This window comes from Citrus sinensis, chromosome 5 (assembly GCF_022201045.2).
Source record: "Citrus sinensis cultivar Valencia sweet orange chromosome 5, DVS_A1.0, whole genome shotgun sequence".
NCBI classification, from domain to species: Eukaryota; Viridiplantae; Streptophyta; class Magnoliopsida; order Sapindales; family Rutaceae; genus Citrus; species Citrus sinensis.
Window position 1 is genome coordinate 13,883,355 of NC_068560.1, and position 16,045 is coordinate 13,899,399.

Sequence of the window (16,045 nt, forward strand, 5' to 3'; positions counted from 1 at the left end):
CTTTGTTTTCTTGAAGGTATCGCCATGGAAAGGAGTGTTTCGGTTCGGGAAGAAAGGGAAGCTTAGCCCTAGATTCATTGGACCATTTGAGATTTTAGAGAAAATTGGTCCTGTGGCTTATCACATAGCTTTACCACCGGCTCTATCTAGGCTTCACAATGTGTTTCATGTGTCTGTTTTAAGAAAGTATGTAGCAGACCCTTTACATGTGCTACACTATCAACCAATTCAGATATCAGAAGACATGTCCTAAGGAGTAGGGTTATTCCCTTAGTTAAGGTATGTTTGAAGAACCATTCTGTTGAGGAAGCCACATGGGAGCGAGAGGCAGAAATGTTGGAAAAATACCCTCAACTCTTTTATGCATAAGGCAATCTTTGAATTTCGAGGACGGAATTTTTAAAGGGGGGAGGAAATTGTAAGGTTCAATTCTCTCACCTAAATATGGTAGAATTCATTTTGAGCTAATAAGCCCCTTTAAGTATTAAATCATATTAATAATATATAATATTTAATTTTAAGAGAAGTAATGACATAAGTGATGATGCAATGACTAAGTAATAATGACATAATTTATGACATAAGTGATGATGTAAGAAAGTTGTAGAGATAGATAAGAATTCTAGAAACTAGTAAGGTATTTATGAAAGATAATTTCAACAATTGATCAAGAGTTGTAGTGGCAAAATCCTAGCCATCCATTAGCCTTAAGGAATCCTATAAATACCCCCTAACCCCCTTTCATTTTCAATCCAACCTAGGAATTAAAACATTTGTTTAGGAGAGAATCAAAGCAATTGGTAAGTTTACTCTCCTTATTCTCCATGAGATTTCCAATCACTCTATTTAGGACTTATATTAGCATGATTTTAGATTGATACAGATTATAATACATGATTTAAGGTGTGTTTAGGTTCTGTTTAGGGTTTTGATTTATTGTGGTTTTAATAATCAACCCTTGGTGTATTAAGCACGCTGAACAAATTGTTGACAATATGAGTATCTCGAAGTTAAACATATATTTTCTGAATAATGTTTCTTAAGAACTTTATATTTCTGAAAACTAGACATGTAGGCTTATTGATTAAATTTTATTTCATAAGATTTGACTTTGTTTTCAATTTTATATGGATTTTTGAATCGAACACTAATACACTAGAAAACTGTGATTCCATCAAGGCAATCGGATTCATAAACTTATTTGTACTGTTAAATGAACTCAAAACATTCTTAGATTTTATATAGGAGTTGATACATGTGTCTAGTATTCCCAGTTTTAATTTCATAATTTTCTGATTAGTATCTGATTTTATAAAATTCTCAGAATACGTTTTGTTCGGTTAAGATACTCTGAAACAGTTTTGAATTTGTCAAGCAATAAATAGTTTTGAAAACGTTTTTGGTATCGGATCCTCTTGGAAATTTTATATGAGGTACCCATGGATGACCAGAATGGTTCTATAGAATATTATGTCATTTTGAGTTTTAGATTAAGAGTTAAAATTTTAAGAATCAGACTAGTACGGGTATGAATTAGCAAATCAGATTCTTAGGATAAGTTATTGATAGTTATATCTTATATTTGTTAAGGTGTTGGAGGTGATTGAGGCTTGTAGAGGCTTAGAGGTGTGTTAGTTCAAATCCCTTTATTGAGGTAAGTAACTTCATTCCTAATATACTGGATATGTCTAAGTATTTTGATATTATTATAATAGTTTTTTTTATACTACTTAGAAGATTAATAGATTTTCATTACAAAATCAGTTTATGAAAATGTTTTCAAATCTAAATCCTTTTAACAAAATATTTCATAAATGCTTTTCAATATTTAAATTATTTTATAACATGACTGCCTTTTATAATTTTGTCTATAAAATATTGTGCAAGCCTAAATTATTGTTATGGACTTTCATGAATCTGATATGAATGTTTTGTACCCATATCTGATTTCAATTATTGATGATTGTATGGGATTCCAAATGTTTTGGCTCATTGTCCATAGTTATTCTGATTCTGATCGTAATATACGATATATCTGTCTGGACTAGTACTGGGTTTCTATTTTGAGTGTGCACATGATATTCTGATTCTGTTTCTGGCCGGGTCTCCGGGACTATAGGTGACACTATGTGACATGAGCTAACTATCTGCTTTTTGTGTACGTGTTATGTGATTTGCTTTCACAATTGATTATTCTTTAGATATTCTGAATTATTATGAAATTATGTTATTTTATTGAAATATATCTTTTGATGAAATTTATGAATTGTAACATATATGTTTTAAATAAAAGAAGGCTTGCAATATTTTTGGTATCGATTGGGCTAGTGTGTTAGGAATGGTTTTACTTATAGAGTTGACGGCTCACCCCTCGTCATTACTTTTTGCAGATTAAGTTCCGTTTGAAAGGTGTGCCTAGCTTTGGAGTTAGTGATTTCATTTCCGTTTGCTATTTGAATAAGAAGAGGAATGAGCTAATGTTTCTATTTAGTTTATTTTTGTTATGAACTTGTAATTTGGAGTTTGAAACTTTAGTTATTTTTGGGAGAGACTATTTAGTGTAGAATGTGTGAATTTGTGGATTTATTTGAATAAGAATTTGAGGTATTTCAGTTTGAAATTTATGAGTAAGGATTATGATTTGTAAGTAACCTCCTTATTCACGTGCTTCGTACGTGTTAGATTTGGGGCGTTACAATTCAAGTGTTTGTTGTGGAAAAACTCGAGCAACGAAACATATTTTGCTTTCATTAAGCTTGTTAGGCAACAAGAACACTTTTGTTGCCAAAAAATTGCGTAGGGCAACCAAATATTTTGTTGCCATATAATCTAATTTTCTCACCTATTCCACATCATTAAGAAGAACAAAATTTGTTTAACTATAGCGATAAAGACTAATTTTTGTTGCAAGACATGAATTTTAGCAATAAAGTAAGTTTTGTTGCAAAAGAATTTGTAGCCAATAGTGTTTTTTCTTGTAGTGATATTTTATTTATTTATAATATATTAATGCTATTTTATTTATTTATAATATATTAATGCTATTTTAATTTTGTTGTTATATATTTGTAACAATTGTGTAAGTGGCTTATTAGTATGCTTAAGTACTCTAGGAAGAGTCTATCATGGAGGCCATACGTTGCTTAAGGAATCTAAATTTTAAGTATGTCCATTTGTTACCTCTCCAATCTTTCTTGAAAACTTAGCTGGTGTATTTCCACATACAATGTAGGTTGTCTTATATCACTTACTAATAGTGATTTTGTAACACTACTAAAAAGATGAAATCTTACACTACTAGTATAATCTTGTTTGAAACTTAAAAAAATTTGTCATCAAATAATTTGGATGTAATGTTGATTTTATTTGTGCTTATATTTTAATATTTTAATTTTATGTTAATCTTCTATTAATGACATTGTATGATTAATAATATATTCTTGTCCAATAAGTCAAAAACTACCGATTAAAGTTCAAAAGTGATCAATACAAAAATCAAATGAGCCCTAAAATGCCGAACTAAAGAAGTATAAAGAAGAACTAAAAGGCATTTTTCAAAGTTTTTCCTGGTACTAAAAAGTATCGAGTTATATTTGTACATCATATACACTACCCTACTGAGCATACCATGAATTTACACAACCAAAGATTCAACCACAAATGTTTTGATTTTTTTCCCCCTTCTCTCTTTTAAAGCAATATGTACTCATTGCATCAAGGAAAAAGAATTGAAAGAAAGGGAAAAGAAAGACTAATAATGCATAAAAGACCAACCCTATATCAAATGCTCCAATTAATAGCCGTGAGTGTAACCTCCCATGTTGTAAGTATTGGGTTGCAGCTTTGTTATTCCAAGCTGCCCTTGCATCCCGTCCCTTGCATACTGCTGCCACATTAGCTGCTCTTCCACCAAAAGCTTCTGTTTTTTCTCAAGATCTGACATTTGTACGAATGGTGGGGGTGCCACTGCACATGACGCTGCAAATGGATCGGTAGGTAGAGTAGCGCCAGCTTGCGTTGTTGGTGGTGCTGGCAGTGCCAGCATTGCGGGCCTTCCTGCTGACCCAAGGGCAACGCTACTAGCACTCCCACTAGCTTCTGCACTAGCCATTGCAACCGCTGTAGCACCTTGTTGATACATGCCATCGAGTAATAACATATCGAAACCGCCCCCAAGTGCTGCCGTCTGATGATTCAAATTGCTTGCTGATTGAACTAATGCCGTCTCCCAGTCTGCTGTTTCGTCTTTAAAGGCTTCCCATGCTGTACGACCAGCCCCTGCTTGATCCACAGGAGCATTGCCGCTATCAAATAATGCTAAGGCCAATTTGTCAGCTTGCTCGTCGCATGTCGCCGAGTCCTCTCCCAAGTTCAAAAGGTCAGCCTCTTTCTCTGTATCTTTGGTTTCTTGTTTAACATTTTCTTCTTTCTTCTCTTCTTCGGCTGGGGTTGACTCCTCAGGTGCTGGTAGCGCTTTCGTTTCATTCATATCTTCTTGATTTGTTGTTTCAGCATCTTTATCATTATCATCTTGCTCTTGCTCGGGTTCGTTCGTCAACTGAAAATCTACGTTTTTCTTACTTTGAGCCAATGCAGACTTGTCCCGTATAAAATCATCCATGAGTTCAAGCTTTTTATATGTTATCCTTTCGACTTCTGGGTACTCAGAAGAGCGTGCAATGCCCACGGTCTTGCACCAGCCGTAGAACGAATCTAGCTCATCATATTGCTTTGAGACACGGCAAAAGATATCGTAAACCTTAACGGAGTCAGGAACCTCTAACTCCATGAAACGGTCAATCAATATGCCCAGTATTTCTGTTATGTCATAATATATTTGAAAACTTTCTTTCACAACAGGATATAGAGCGACAATTACGACCCTGTTGTTCTTCGCTGAACCTGTATATATTAATAATAATAATAAGAGAAAACCAAATGAAAACATTTAGAAGCAAGAGAAGGATTATCCGATACTTGGGCTAACTCTGATAGAAAGTTGTGATTTGTGGTTATATATATAATAAAATATAGGAAAAAATTTCAATTCGACTTATAATCCGCAATTCAAATCTAGGATTAGTTGACAATGATATGAAAAAATTATTATAATACTGTTAGATAGTTTACAATGATATAAAAATATGTTCACATTATCATTAATTCATTATAAATTTTAATAAAGTTCAGGATTTCAAGCCAGATCACTAATATACATACATACATGCATACATCGATACATATATATATACACACACACACTAAATCTTAGCTGTCCACAATTATAACTACATACAAATTAGTAAGAGATAGGCAAAATGGAATTATTTAAATCCAATTTATCATGTTTAAACTAAGCATTAAGTGTTAAGCAAGGTATAAAATTCTAGCTTATTTAATAAATTTTGTCAGTTATTTTTACCTAAAATTCAGTATTAAATGATAAATATAATTAAACATGACACATGCAATTGATGTAAATCATTGAAATTAAGTTTTATTCAGCATTGTATGATAAAAACAAGACAAAATTTTACAATACATTAGAGGTACCATATCAGCCATACAATAGGCAAATAATTTTATGGCAAGTGTACATTTATTTTGAAAGACCACCATACCAGTTGTGGTTAAATTAAAATTTAATCATACATGTCATACATACATCAATTAGTTATATTTTTTCTGATGTATTGTCGAGTTCCTCTAAAAACGAACATGCCACAGCAATTAATGCACACGTTCGTGTATCATGATCATGTCTATGCATGGCATGTATTAATTAATTAATTATTAGATTTTAAAAAAAAATAAACCTGTTGGCCGGCAAGCTAAAAAGCGCTCAAGGACCTGTTGCAAATGTTGTATTCTTGAAAAGAGATGCTCAATTTTCATGTCACGGACTGGTGTGGCTCTGGCACAGGCTGGGGCTGAGCTTGCCTCTTCTTCATCTTCATCAATTCCGAACATGCTACGCTTACCACGGCGGCCTTGCATCCTGAACTCCAGCCGCTCATCAAGATATAATGCATACGTACGGACAAATGCAGAGTAGTCCCATGAATTAGAGCGCGAGGTGTCACGGAAATCTGACATGTTGAGAAGCCGAGTCCCACGCCTCGTTGAGAAAAATATCTCCTGCTCATATGCTGGATCGCCCTCAGAAAGCAACCGTTGGATCAAAATCAGCGTCTTAAGTGCCACCGTCCAATTTTTGGTCTTATTGAGACGTTTGGAGATGATGTTTACACACGCACTTATGTAAGCACGGGAATAGCATGTTAGGCTAAGTATTTCTCGAATGTGTTTTTCCTCGGCGGGGTATTCCTCGTGTCTTGTTGCCTTCACAATGGCTACTTCAAGATCTGAGAGTGAATTGCTACTGCCCACTTTCGCTAGCCCTATGCTTGTCTTGTCCTTCACTGCCCCTATGGCCTTTTTGAACTTGCTTGGAGCCATGGATTTTTTTTTTCTCCAATGTTCTTCTGATATCTTCTTATCACACCTATAAGCCACCCTGGAGTGCAATAAAGAAATACCAATATATTAGATATTTTATCTTTCTAATGTGGTGCGGGTAGGTGGGTGACTTTGAACTTTCATAACAAATTACCAAATTTTTTAACAATTATGTTATTTTGTATAGGGATCGAAGGTGAGTTAATTTCAGCCTTTTAAATTACAGATACTATTGAAATTATTCAATTTTTAGCGGAGCATATATAGAGCAAAAGATTTTGATTTACAATGACAGTGATTATGAGTCATGGCAGCAGAAGATTAGATACATCGGGATCTAGGGAGTACTTTTTTTTAGCAGGGATGTATAAAATCAATTTCTATCCTAAGATTACTGTATAACATATTCAATAATCGAGTAGTTAATAAAAAATAAAAAGATAAAAAAACAAAAAGAGAGATAAATCCACCATCACGTCCCAAAACAGATTTGTGATGTATGGGAATAAAATAAATTTGATTTAATTCTAAATATTTAACAGAAATTAAATTTTTACAAAATCAACACTAATTTTGACCTTTTACTTCAAGAATATGCGGGGAGACGGTCTTTTTATTATTAAAAATAATAATTTTGGCATTGTTTAAATTTGATAATTAAATTGCTGGGAAACTAATTAATTTGCTAAGACTGCGTAGAAATTATGGATTGCAGATATACAATAATTTCATGAATCTAAGTACCTTTACAGATCGAGGCTTCAAATGGATGAATCTAATATTTAACTCGAGCTTTTGTACCAAATGATGTGGACCTAGAGTGCAGTCATTGAATCACGTAGATCACAAAATTATAATTTATGCAACGAAAATTAAAGAGAATGCAAATCAATGTGAAAGGAAAGAAATCTCTTTTGATCTTCCTTGTGGTGTATCCTTTCCTTCCCTAATCTTCTCTCTCGCTGTGTGTGTGTGTGTGTGTGTGTGTTTCTCGGTTCTTGGAAAGCACTCTCTTTTTTATCTTCCTTCCTTGTCGTGTATCCTTTCCTTCCCTAATCTTCTCTCTCTCTCTCTCTCTCTCTCTGTTCCTGTAAAGAAAGAATTTACACCCTCCCCTCAACGAAAGCATGCATTTGCCATTATTGTGGCATGGAATGAGGAAATTCAATGGAGTCTAGTGAGCCACGTGGCAAAAAGTTTTAGATATTATAATATGTTTTCTACACGGGGTAGAAATTTAATCTTTTTTTTAGTTAATTCTTCTAGTTATTATTACTCTTATTGTTTATGGTTTTAAATTAAAGATGGTCTTAACTCATTTCGTTTACCATATTTTGACCTTTTCAAAGATGTGACCACCTTTAGAAGAAGCTTAGATCACTATCTACTATTACAAGAAATATATATATATATACTAGTTTTCTGGTCAGAGATTTTAAAATATGGAAAAGTTCAGAAAAATTTTAAAACCACACGGCTTTAAAGGCTTATAGTTTAAAGGCTTACATATATATATATATGTATGTATGTATGTATGTATGTATGTATGTATGTATGTATTTTGGGGTAATGCGATGACTGTTAGGTTTTCGTATGTTTTGTATTTGTTGCAATGTATAAATGGGAAAAGGAAATATGCATCTAAGGTTGAAGCACTTAATTTAAATTTTTTATTTATATTATTATTTAATATCATTTTAGTTTATGCACAATAAAAAATAGATAAGAATGAAGAAAAAGAAGAAAAGTATTTTTTATTTTTAGCATTTATTTAACATTTTAAATTTTGAATTCAATCTTTTCATTTATATAATTTGTGAGAAATATGAATAAAATTATAATTTAGAAATAAGAGTAATATTTCGTAAAACTATAATGTTAGGGGGTTATTAGATATTACGAAAATAATAGAAGGTAAAGTAGCAGATAGTGATTTTCATTAATGGAGTTGGTAATCTCTTTATTAAAAAAAATTAAAATCTCTAAAGTTACAGTTCTTGGGTTAATTTCCAATGAAAATATAATACAACTCTGTGTGTGCCACGTTGTTCGCAACGTGCTGTCAAGAGGAACCCGAAATATCATGCATGAGGTCACGTTTGCATGCAAGCATGCAATATCCACTTAGCTAAGTTCTTATTCCATTATGGCCAAGCAATCGGGAGTGATAATAACCACGTGAAAGAACATGTCATGGTTTATGTTGTTTTTTCTTTCCTTTATGGTAGTATATGGACCATTAATTTCGGCTATAGTTTCTGAAGTTAGGTAGTGGAATGATTTGTATTTATGCTCTTTGAAATCAATTAAAGAAATGTGTCGAATATTTTCAATTGAATTTTCAATGTTGTTTGTTCTCACCCTAAGAGATTATATTTGCTATCCTTTGCTATCGTTAACGAACTTTTGATTGGGACCTATTAGTGGTATCAGAGATTCGTTACAATAGCATCCAACAAAGAAAGAATCGAGGCTTTAGATTGGTGAAGTTCAGGCTAGACTTGGTGAAGTTCAAGATGGCACTTGACAATTTTCTAATAATTATAGGGCACTAAATGCTATGACTATTAAAGATAGATTTCCTATTCTCACTATTGATGATATGGTTGATGAGCTCTATGGGGCTACTTACTTTACTAAATTAAATTTAAGGGCAGGACACCATCAAGTAAGGATGAACTCAAATGACACTTACAAAACGACCTTTCGTACACATAATGGACATTATGAATATATGGTAGCCCTTTGGCCTTTGTAATGCCCCTTCTACTTTTCAGGCTATTATGAATTTTATTTTTCGCCCATACCTTCAAAAATTCATATTAGTATTCTTTGATGACATATTGGTCTATAGTCCCAATTAGAGCATGCATCTTGAACATGTTATGAAGAATTTTGAAATATTATGAGAGCACAAGTTTTTTTTTTTTAATTAAAGGTAGCAAGTGTGTTTTCAGGCAATAAGAACTGGAGTATCTTGGCCACATTGTGACTAGCCAACAGGTCAAGGTGGATCAAGAAAAAATTACTGTAATGATTAATTGGCCACGACCTAATGATATTTTAGAATTACGTGGGTTCTTGGGTCTTACAGGCTACTATCGGAAGTTCGCACGAGATTATGGGCTCATTGCATGTCCTCTCACTAACTTACTAAAAAAGGGGCAATTCGGCTGGAACAATGAAGCGGAAGATGCCTTTCTCAAGCTCAAGCATGCCATGACCACCACTCCTATTTTGGCAATGCCAAACTTCAATGAGACATTTACAATAGAAACTAACACCTCTAGAGATGGAATTGGTGTAGTTCTCACCCAACAAGGTCGCCTAATTGCCTTTATGAGCCGGGCCCTAGGAGTTACTAAACGCACTTTGTCCATTTATGCTAAAGAAATGTTAACAATTTTGCAAGCAGTGCGTACTTGGCGGCAATATTTACTTGGTAGGAAGTTTTTCATTCAGATAGACCAACGCAGTCTCAAGTATTTAATGGAGCAACAGATTCAGACCATAGAGCAACAAAAGTGGGTGGCCAAGCTCTCAGGGTATGATTATGAAATCGTGTATCGCCTAAGACGTGAAAATTCAATAGCTGATCCATTATCTAAGGTGCCAGGAAGTCCTATTCTTAATGTTTTGTTTGTGCCGCATGTTGGATTGTGGGAAAACATTAAGTCAGTAGCTAAAGCTCATCCATATATGGATTTTCTATATCAATTAACTCTTACCAATCCAGGAAAGCCTTACTCTTGGCGGAATGGATTAATCTTTTACAAGACTAGAGTGGTGGTGCCGCCTAACACGCAATTGATTCAACAACTGCTTAAGGAATTCCATGATACAAGAATAGGGGATCATTCAGGGGGTTTGTAGATATTCAAGAGGCTAGCACAATAATTCTGTTGGCCTTCCATGCATTGCACTGTCAGGGAGGATGTTCAATCTTATAAAGTTTGCCAAAGAAATAAAGCTGACAATCTATCTCCAGCAGGACTTCTCTAGCCATTGCTTATTCCTTGTCAGGTGTAAGATGATATTACAATATATTTCATTGAGGGGTTACCATCCTCTCATGGGTGAAACACCATTTTTGTGACCGTAGATCGTCTCATTAAATATGCTCATTTTATGCCTTTGTCTTGTTAACATGTAAATGTCTATAAATTTGATTTTGATGATAACAAACTTTGATGTTTTGATTAAAAAATGTTGGAGTTTTCATTAATAAATAAATTCTTAAAAGCCGTATAATATTTATAGACATGTTTATGAATTTGGATAATAGTTTACTTTAATCAAAAAATCATTCTCTGCAAAAGACTACTAAAATGTTGATTCTGAAAAATAACGGTGAACCGTTTACTAAAAATGATTAACCGATAAATTCCAGAGAGCTATAAATTTGTTATGCAGGTTTCTGAAATAAACGGCTAACCGATAATGGCAAACGGCTAACTGATAATTTTCAGAAAGGAATTATATTCTAAACCATGAATTGTTTAGCAAGAATGGCCAAATTTGTTTTGCAGGTTTCTAGAAATTAATGGCGAACCGATAATTCTAAATGGTTAACCGATAATTTAAAATTTCAGCTTAACGATCATTTGGAGTAGTCAGAATGGCTAACTGATAACTCTTAACGGTGATCCGATTACTTCCAGAAGTCAACAACGGCTAATTTTCAGCTCCAACTATAAAATGGCTCAATCAATTTCAAATAAAAGGTGATCTAAGAGTTATCATTAAGCTAGCTATTGAGAATACAACCTTCATTGAGCCTTAACTTGTTCTTGTTTCATTTATTCACACTTTGAGCTTTCATTTGTAACCATATACATTGTGTGAGAACAAATTCATTTGTAATCTTTCATTTTTTTAGTGATTGTAAGTGTTGGGATACACTTGGGTTAAGAGATTGGGGATAATCTCTTGTTGTAAAAGCCTATTGGCACCTTAAAAGTCAATTGTAAGAGTTGTTGAAGCCTTGGAAGCTCGCTTAGTAAAATCCTCAAGCCCGGTGATCTTGGAGATATGGACGCAGGCAGGGATTGCTGAATCACATAAAAATCATTGTGTTTGCTCTATCTTCCTTTACTCTTTTATTATTGTGTTTTATTAAATTTATTATTTTTTATTTCATTAAGGCAATAGATTGAATTGTTGTGGTTTGTTTAGCTTAAGTTTTAAAATATCAATTCACCCCTTCTTGGGTTGCATAACTAGTATTTAATGTCTCATGGGATGCTGCGATCTATTGTCAGTGATAGGGACCCTACATTTGTCAGTAACTTTTCGCAAGAATTCTTCAAATTGTCGGATACTCAACTTAAAATGAGCTTTGCTTACCTTCCTCAAACCGATGGCTAGTCTAAAGTTGTCAATCGTTGTGTGGAACAATATCTATAACAGCCGTGCCAATGGAGTACATTTCTTCCTTGGGCCGAGTTATAGTACAATACTGCCTATCACTCTTCAACAGGCATGACCCCATTCTAAGCCCTATATGGGAGACTTCCCCCCAGTATTCTTTTATATTCAATAGGGTCTACACCTGTTGCTGAAGTTAATGATCGTATGGCCACTAGAGATGTATTATTGAAGAACCTCAAAGCAAACTTGGAAGTAGCTCGCAATAGAATGAAGCAAATGGCAGATCGAGGTCGCATAGATGTTACATTTCAAGAAGGCGAGATGGTTTTTCTCAAACTGCAACCTTATCATCAACAATCAGCTTTCCGACGTGTTCATCAAAAACTTACAAGCAAATATTTTGGGCCATATCCAATTAAGGAACGTGTTGGGGCAGTTGCATATAAATTGAAGCTTCCCAATGGTGTACGCCTGCATCTAGTTTTTCATGTTTCACAGTTACGGAAGAAGCTTAGAGAAGGTTTTTTGACCAGTTCATAACTTCCGCCCACTACTAGAAAAATAGGCTTTACTGACACCAATTTAGTGTCAGTAATTACTTTTACTGACACTTATTAATTGTGTCAGTAATGCTCAAGTCAGAACACACGAACACTAATTTTTAGTGTCAATGATTTTTGTGTCAGTAATTTGTGCAACTATAGTATCACCGAAATAGTGACATTATGGTGTTAGTATTTGATGACACTATTTTTATGACAGTAATTCGTATCACTATAATATCACCAAAATAATGATACTATGATGTTAGTATTTGATGATACTATTTTTGTGTCAGTATTTTTGTCACTATGGCATCACTAAAATAATGACACAATAATATTAGTATTTAATGATACTATTTATATGTTAGCGATTTATATTGTTTTAAATATTTAGTGTCAATATTTAGTGATGTTAGGTTGCTTTTGATTAATAGTATATTCTCATTTCAATTATATTTTTCCTATTTGTTTTACAATTAAATAAAAACTCAAAATATATTAAATACACCAAATCTCGCAACACAATTCACATAATAAATAACCCAAATACATCACCTAAATTAACATAATTTAACTACACCACTGTTTGGGGGAAAAAACATAAATACGAAATTAAATTTTTGACAAGTTCTAAACAACAAAATACTAAATTTAAGTTTCAACAAACATTAACCAACAAGAATAAGCACAAGGATGTCACTGAATATTCATACGCGACTTCAATTGTTTCCCACCTACAAATACATAAAATCAATTAGTACACAACAAAAAATAAGTCTTGAATATTTGGAAGCAAAATTATAATCATAAACTATTCATATATTACCTTATAATTGTAGGCTGTAATTAACTTGGCAACACATGTAGCTCATTGATCACGAAGTTGCGAAAGCTATTTCATGGTGTACTCATCAATTCTTTTGAACTTTAATTTCAAAACAACAAGTTATTCACCAAAAATCAAATTATAAACTAAGCTTGTTCACATAATATCTCCAACAATATGCCGTATACCCATTATTATAAGTACCTTTACTTACAGCATATATAAAATACATACAATATATGATAAAAAACATAACAATCAAGAAACACACATTAGATCTAAGGTTCGAGGTTCTTTTGACGTGATTCATTTCACAATGCATTAAAACAATATGATGCAGTATTCTAAAACTTGTTTTCAATACTTACATTATTTTTAAGAATGTTCATATTTATAACGATATCTTGAATATATTTCATCATGTAGTACCCACATTCAAAGCTAATAGGTTGCCTTGGACACTACAAAATAAAACTTACATAAATTTATTTTTTTCTAAAATAAGCAATGATTATTTAGGTTTGTCTCGTTTTTACCTCGACGGAGGCCCACTGAACATTGGCCTTTGTATTAGGCTTTAAAGAGTGATGTATTCTAATCCCACTATAAGGAACACATAACAAATGGTAGCAAATAATTAAAATAAAAAAGAAAAGTAAAAGAACATGATCAAAGATACTAATAAGAAACTTAATAGATTTACAATTTGCATCATCTCTTCATTAGGATTATTTTCCAAGCAATCAAGATAATAAATTGTGCATCTCACCATATCAATTGTGAATAACACCCAATGGCTGCTAAATAAAATAAAAATTGTTTGAAGATATGGATTACAAGTAAAATGTTTTACACAATTAATTTACTAAATAAAGAATATGGTTAGCAAATAAAAAAGATTATACACAGGGTTATATGGGAATACAACGACCTGTCCCAACTCTGCTAAGCCCAAAAGTTTCACCATGCAAAGTCCAAACTCTATATTTTGCGAGAAAACTTTTTTCAAATAAATGATCCTTTACTTGTTGAGGAGTGTGAAACTCCATATTGCAACAAAAGGTGCAAGGACATCTAATTGAAACTCGGTTTTCAGCATTCAAAATGGAAAAATCTAATAAATCAACAACTCAGTCTGATACTCTATGAATAATCGACAACAAGTCAATCAAGTTCAGTCCATTTCAAATATTTTTACCTATTCATATATTATATAGTATCAGTTTCATTTAATAAAACTTCATGTTAAATTTCAAATGTTTAAAGTTACTATCATTATAGCTTCAATAATAAATTTGTAATTTGGGAAAATCACTTACAACTCCTATAAATCAAGTACAATAATTTTTCCTTTACACTTATATTAATTTGAAAACATTAATAACAACATGTTTTTGCTTGTGAAAATTTCATGGCATGCTTATCTAATGAAAAAACTTATAAATTAACAATAACACATGTTTTTAATTTGAAAACATTCCACTTACATGTAATCCTGATCAATCCTAAATTGCTGGAATGTCCTTTAGTTGATCAACAACTAATGCTCCACCTATAAATTGGAGAGACATTTATAAGGAATTGGTGCTCCATACACATTTATGAATGAGTCATATATACCTACCATTGATAGTGCCAATTCGATTATCCATGTATACACACACACACACACACATACATGTATATACATACACACACATATATACATGTATGTGTGTGTATACACACACACACACACACACACACACACACACATACATGTATATACATATATATGTATATGTGTGTGTATACACACACACACACACACACACACACACACACACACACATACATATCTATGTATGTATGTATGTATGTATATATACTAGACATATAGATACACACACACACACACACACACACACACACACATATATACACACATATATACATATACATATATACAGTAAATTTTGTGAGATAAATTTAGATTATAGTAAATTTATATTATTGTATTTTTTCATGTGAGATAAATTTTGCAACACGCAGCCAAAGTATCTAATAAATTTTGTGTCTCTTCTTTTCGGATTCGACAATGGCCTTGTATGTTTAAAGGAAACAAGTCAATTGAAGGGTCCAATTTGTGCAATACATGTCAATTAACCATGGTCCCTAATAATGATAAGCATTAAGCACTGTCAGTTGTGGCCTATATATATATGTATGTATGTATGTATGTATGTATGTATGTATAGAGTAATATCCGCCTTGCTGGTATATGCATCTCAAACATAAAAAACTTCCAAGAGATTAAAAGAATTAAAGAAACAAAAAAAATGGAAATACTAAATCAATTGTACTTATCATATTCCTATGCAGGAGAATAATTAGTTTATTAATTAATTAACACTACATTAGAGCAATCAAGAATAAATCTTACACACACACACACTATATATATGTGGGCTATATTTTTTTTTTTTTGTATTCTTCCAAGGTATACTAAAGCTTATCATTTGGGATATGTGGGCTATTGTTTTTTTTTTCTCCCACACTCTAACATCATTACAAGCAAAAGATTGTTCATATCACAATCTATAATTTTTAGTTTCGTAGGTGATTGTTGCATGTGAGTCTTTATGGTCCTCATTTACAAATCCCAATAGTCAAAGCACATAAAAATGGAAAAAACAAAGATAGTCCAGCTTTTGTTTTTTTAGGTGAGTTCAACACATTTTAAAAACAATGATAAAAGCTGCAACAAAGAAAATTAAACACATGAAATAAATTATAGAAGGCAATTAAAGGACAAGAGGGGTCATTACAGTGAAGAAGAGTAGATAAGCTATAGGTGGTAGTATAA

General features: G+C 32.7%; 1 protein-coding gene and 1 long non-coding RNA gene across 2 annotated transcripts; one reads left to right on the forward strand and one right to left on the reverse strand.

Moving 5' to 3' along the window:
* Nucleotides 1-1,533: 1,533 nt before the first annotated feature.
* On the forward strand, nt 1,534-2,620 carry LOC127902050 (uncharacterized). The gene is made up of 2 exons (XR_008054479.1): nt 1,534-1,654; nt 2,391-2,620. It is a non-coding gene; the product is annotated as an uncharacterized LOC127902050 (long non-coding RNA).
* Nucleotides 2,621-3,565: 945 nt separating this feature from the next.
* LOC102628214 (putative clathrin assembly protein At1g03050) lies at nt 3,566-7,489 on the reverse strand. Its single transcript, XM_006494006.3, has 3 exons — nt 7,204-7,489; nt 5,817-6,517; nt 3,566-4,902 (listed from the first exon to the last, which is right to left on the reverse strand). Exons 2-3 carry the CDS (start codon nt 6,457-6,459, stop codon nt 3,794-3,796), a joined length of 1,752 nt encoding a protein of 583 aa, XP_006494069.2. The 5' UTR covers nt 6,460-6,517; nt 7,204-7,489; the 3' UTR covers nt 3,566-3,793.
* Between the last annotated feature and the right edge of the window lie 8,556 nt (nt 7,490-16,045).

Bases quoted from the DNA above. Each gene is read 5' to 3' on its own strand.
- LOC102628214 (XM_006494006.3), bottom strand. From the start codon at position 6,459: ATGGCTCCAAGCAAGTTCAAAAAGGCCATAGGGGCAGTGAAGGACAAG. The intron at 4,903-5,816 runs GTTTATTTTTTT...TAATATATACAG, and splicing joins TTTAGCTTGCCGGCCAACAG to GTTCAGCGAAGAACAACAGG.